The sequence below is a fragment of the Colobus angolensis genome, unplaced genomic scaffold (genome assembly GCF_000951035.1).
Source record: "Colobus angolensis palliatus isolate OR3802 unplaced genomic scaffold, Cang.pa_1.0 Scaffold320, whole genome shotgun sequence".
Classification (NCBI taxonomy): domain Eukaryota; kingdom Metazoa; phylum Chordata; class Mammalia; order Primates; family Cercopithecidae; genus Colobus; species Colobus angolensis.
In genome coordinates this window covers 2,810,528-2,815,997 of record NW_012116489.1, presented here as the reverse complement: position 1 = coordinate 2,815,997, position 5,470 = coordinate 2,810,528, and the positions used below count along the sequence as shown (strand labels likewise).

The window sequence follows — 5,470 nt, the reverse complement described above, 5'->3', positions numbered from 1 at the left end:
TGATGGGTGCTGACGAGTTGATGGGTGCAGCACACCAACATGGCACAAGTATACATATGTAACAAACCTGCACGCTATGCACATGTACCCTAGAACTTAAAGTATAATAAAAAAAAATAAAATAAAATAGAAAAAAAAAAGGAAATCATTTTAATTTTTCTTTTTCTTTCTTTTTTCTTTTTCTTCTTCTTTTTTTTTTTTTAACGGTCTTGCTCTTTCATCAAGGCTAGAGTACTGTGGCACGATCTTGGCTCACTGCAACCTCTGCCTCCCAGGTACAAGTGATTCTCCTGCCTCAGCCTCTTGAGGAGCTGGGATTACAGGTGTGTGCCGCCACACCCGGCTAAGCTTTTGACTTTTCAGTAGAGACAGCGTTCCATCATGTTGGTCAGGTTGGTCTCCAACTCCTGGCCTCAAGTGATCCGTGCGCCTTGGTCCCCCAAAGTGTTGGGATTAAGGCATGAGCTCCCGGCTTGGTCAAAAATTACTTTTCTTAGTCAACGATAATTTCGAACCTGTAGTGAGTTTTTCATAGTTTAGGTTTGTTTCTAAAAATCGTTTTTCCCACTAAAAGCCACTGGAATTTCATAGAGAAACTAAAGAAACTTGGTCCATAGTAGGAAAAGTCAAGGAAAGCTTGGGACCTTTTGTTATGCCAAAGCTTAATGGGAGCACGTGAAATATACACAGAAGCCAGCTTCTTAGTGAGATTTGAAACAAATTTGAGCGTCCCAAAGAAGTACAATGGCAATTGATTGTAATGCATTGAGTACTGAAAATGATCAGTGTAAAAGGGATTTAGAAGCAACCCTGCTCTACATTATGAATTGTCACCCTTGACACTTTGTTATGGCAACTCTAGTAGATGAATGTACAATTTAAACAACTCTAAAAGGATATTCAAAATTAAAAATAATGTTCTTGACACCCTTATTTTTAAATAAGTGTAAATAACTTATGAGTTGATGGAAGAAATATTGGTCAATACGAATTCAATGAAGGTTATAATAAGTTACAATTACAAATTTTCTGTCAAGTTTATCTTTCAAATAGTGTGGCTTCCAAAAGAATTGGCGTGCTTATTTTATTGTTCAGAACTGAAACATCAACTACCATTAAAAAAAATTCTTAGCATAAGCAACTCACAAAGTATATCATTCATTAATCATATGAAAAATATCTGTTGATTTGATTTACTAGATTCTGAATGTAGATGAATATAGATAATATATAAACATAAAGTGTTCAACAAGACAAAAATCAGCAAGGACAATACAGCCAAGATATTATTAGCAAATTCTGATGAATACACTCTAAAATCTGTGTTGGGTGTGTGTGTGTGTGTGTGTGTGTATCCTTGAGTAAAAAGTAGAAAGTTATTTTAATTATTAATATTGTTTTAATAAATTGTGTAAATATCATTCTATTCATCTGCTAGAGCTACCATAGTAAAGTACCACAGATTTCATAGAAATTTATTTTCTCACAGTTCTGGAGGCTACTAGTTTTAGATATAGCTGTCAATGGAGTTGAATTCTTCTGAGACCTCTTCCTTTGTCTTGTAAATGGTTGTATTCTATGCCTGCTTGATCTTTCTCTATATGGTGTGTCATTATTTTCTCTTCTTATATAGACACCAGTTATATTGGAGTAGGGCCCACCTGAATCATTGACCTTTAACTTAGTTACCTCTTTAAGCACTCCTTCTCCAAATGCACTCACATTCTCAGGTATTGGGAGTTTGGACTTTAGCAAATGAATTTTGGAGGGATGCAGTTGAGCCAATGCTACTGAATACACAAAGATGTTTCTCTCTACCCAAGACGTTATTCCACTAAATGAATTACTTTCTCCTTTGAGAAATATAGGTGCGACCCAAATTTCCAAGACATTTTGCTCAAGTTTACTCTTACAAAGAGTTCATTGGAGGAGACAAGTTTTCTACTGGAATAACAGATAAGAAAGAATTTGTCATCATTCTTTTCTATAGTGCTTTAAGAAAGTAAGAAAGTATAGTGCATATGCTTCTCTAATTCCAGTCATTTCAAACTAGTACTATTTTTCTTCTTTGCATTCTACTTTAATCTATTTAATCTTTATTTGAAAAAATATACCTGTAACAGTTCAGTTAAAAAAGCAAATACCAGAGTAATTCCTTTTTTTCCATTTTGGCATAGATCAAGTTTGTTTTGCACAACAAATAAAACTAGCAAATCATGTGATAGATAATACCATAAAACTTAAAGCTCATTCCCTAGAATCAAATAAGGTGGCCTAGTTTTGAGAGGAGAGGCTGAGAGAAAAGATAGTCTCATAAACTGACAATGGTATTTCCAGTATTACCCTCTGTTGTGTTTGTTGAAATATTATAAAATCTTGAATAATTACAAAGTTTGTATTCTTCATTAATGGCCACACACCCTTGATTGGCCATGATTTTTGACCCATATGGTTCAGCTGCTAATGTTATGATATAGTTCTTTAACATGGAAAGCCTGCATTCAAAAAGATAGTTAATATAGAAAATATATGACTTCCAAGGAGAAAAGAAATCAGTGAACAATAACATAAAACTCTGAAAAATATTTTCTGTGTATTTACTTATTGAACATTTGCTAGTGGACTCAGAAAAGTCAATCAAAACTTACTGTCATTCCAATGTAAGTTTATATTCTACTTTTTATGTCATTCTGATATGTTTATATTCTATATATATATGTGTTGCTAATTTTGTTTAAACAGTAAGTTGATGATAATGTTAATTAGTTTTAGCAGCTTTCTTAAGATATAATAGAAATATACAAAACTGCATAATTTAAAATTATTATTTGATTTTTGATATATAAATCTATAAAAATCACCATATGTAAGATTATGAAAATACCAGTCACTCCCAATGTTCCCCTTGTATTACGGATAAGAAAATTCTGAACGTTTCAAGCTTAGAATCTGTCTAATGACATGTTTCCTAATAAAGTTTCATGAGTATGTTCATCTATATCCTTAATCAGTATTGAATGCCTTTTACAGTGCAGAACTTAGAAAACAAATAAAATATTATTCATTTTTTATTTAAGTTAAAATGAGATAACATTTTATAAAATTAGTTTCTCTTATACTCCCACAAAATATACCACTTCCACTAGCATAGTAAATAAATCCTCTTTGATTCATAAAAAAAAATTTATAGGCATACAAAGCTAGATATTACCTGAAATTACATTTAAGAGGGAAGCTGAGTGTTTAGATCTCTTTTAACTTACCTTGTCCATTAGCACAGGAAACCCACAAGGTGAGAATGACATTGATTAGTAACAACATGTTAGATATTCTCAGTAGTATGTATTCATACAAAAGTCTCAATTGCACTGTTTGGGGTTTGAATCTTTCCTTGCTAGTTACCAAGTGTGATTCTGAATTTAAGTGCACTACCACAAAGCTAAGCCTTTAAGGTCACTTAGTAAATATCAAAGTTCAGAGAGTTTTGCAAAATCTTTCAATAATTCCAGTTAGTGGTTTCACAATCATCTGTGGAATTGATTCCCTGATGTATACTGGTACAATTTTATTTGGGAACAGTAATGGACTGAATCCAAAAGTAATATAAAATATTAGTTTATTTTATTTCTTATTTTTTGAGTAAAGAGAGTATTAATAAAGGGAACAAAAAGCTTCTGCAACTATTGGAAGAACTGAGGGAACCGAGGTCAGAAATGCTATTTCCAGAAAATTCTGATATTCAAGAATCTTAGTGATGCCCTCACTAATTATCCTTGGTGCTGCAGTGGATGTTTCTTAGGAAAACTTCCAGAATCAAGAAAAGCTACTGTTAGTGATCTCAGCTGCTACGAGCAGCTGCTACCAGATAATACCTTGTCTTTCTCTTCTTCCAAATCTTCTTTAAGTACATCTCATGGGAGAATCTAAGGGAGAAGCAAGTTATGGAGAAAGGAACTTCAGAAACTACAGTTTCAAACTTATGGTCTGCAATGCAGAAGAAAATGAAAATAGGAACTGGGTTGATGTCACATTGAAAATAAACATCTGGCACATTAATCTCTTTCTGAAAATCCTGCTGTTGAGCATGGCAAGTTTTTTTTTTGTTTTTTTTTTTTCCTCACAAATGGTCAAAATACAATTTCTTATCCAACATACTCTTCTTACAATGAGAACACTAATTTTAAAATTAAACACTGGAAAATAGGTGAGTTTCTTTCACATACAGACGAATCACTAATGAATGACTCTCAGGGTCCATGTCACTAAAATTTTCTGTTGTCCTTTGCTTTGCAGTACCCAACTTAATTATTACAGGATGTATGAAAACAAATCAGTGTGTCTGGACCACATTCCACTGTCTGTGTCTTTATGTGTTTAGAGAAACAGACTGATTTTCAGAACTCACAATAGATCATACTGAGTACAAAAGTTTCAGCATATTCTTGATATTTAAATATTTTTAAAGTTGTGTTTTGGGGTATCTTTTATTTTAAGGTACATTTATACACACACACACACACACATATATATATATATAAATTTCTGCTTTGTTGGAAGAATATAACTCAAGTCCACACATGTTCTCTCATTGACTTTTTCTGTTTATTCTTTATTTTACATTATTATACTTGCTGTGTTTTAAGATACCACTCATTAAAATAAGAGAATCATGGAGAGAATAACATCAGCAAAACAGCAGTGTAGGAGTTCTTCAGCTTCTCTCCCTCCTACAGAAGCTTAATAGCAACCACCCAGAGCCAAGATTATCACCCTGAATATCCCAGAACTGAGGAGTGAAGCTATAATATAGCAAACAATTCAAAATAAGAGCTACAAAATTGGTTAAAGAATATGAATTTAAAAAGTTGTAAGTTGTAACTTCAAAAATTCAAAATGTGTGCCAAAGTAGAGTAAAAACGTAGAGTTGTTTTTTCCTTTTAAAAAGTGAATCACAAGTTGTTATCATGGTAAAATAAGCTGTTATAAATACAAGAATTTTGTGGGCCTTGGAATAACCACAGCACAAAGCTCTAATAATTATACTCCAAGTAAAAAGAGAAGAGTCAAACAACACTAATAGAAAAAAATCATTTAACCACAAAAGAGTGAAGAAGAAAAGAAGAAAAAAAATTCTGCCTAACGACTAGAATATAATTACAAAATGGCAATAGTTAATCTTTATCTATCAATAATTACCTTTAATGCCAGTGGATTGAATTATTGAATTACAAGACATAGAGTTGGTTAGTGGATTAAAAAAAAAAAAAACTCTCAACTCTAGTCTTGCTACAACAGGCACACAATACCTCTAAGGACTCATAGTCTGAAAGTGAAAAGAGAGAGATATTCCATGCTGTTGGGAAAGAAGAGCAGGAACAGGGATATTGGTCTAAAATTCTCTTCTTTTGTTGTGTCTCTGCCAGGCTTTGGTATCAGGATGATGTTGGCCTCATAAAATGAGTTAGGGAGG

The 5,470-nt window shown here is 32.8% G+C and overlaps 2 protein-coding genes across 3 annotated transcripts in view; both read right to left on the bottom strand.

Annotated features, from left to right (window-relative positions):
• Positions 1–3,408, bottom strand: part of LOC105518568 (complement factor H-related protein 3) — a 112,451-nt gene extending 109,043 nt beyond the window's left edge. Inside the window, exon 1 of one of the 2 annotated variants that reach the window (XM_011951600.1) lies at positions 3,264–3,408. In XM_011951600.1, the coding sequence (XP_011806990.1) occupies positions 3,264–3,321 (58 nt within the window). In that variant the 5' untranslated portion in view covers positions 3,322–3,408. The remainder of the gene's footprint in view (positions 1–3,263) is intronic. The other variant, XM_011951601.1, reaches the window with a different exon arrangement.
• CFH (complement factor H) overlaps positions 1–5,470 on the bottom strand; it is a 159,754-nt gene that overhangs the window by 25,661 nt on the left and 128,623 nt on the right. The gene's annotated exons all lie outside the window — the stretch shown is intronic.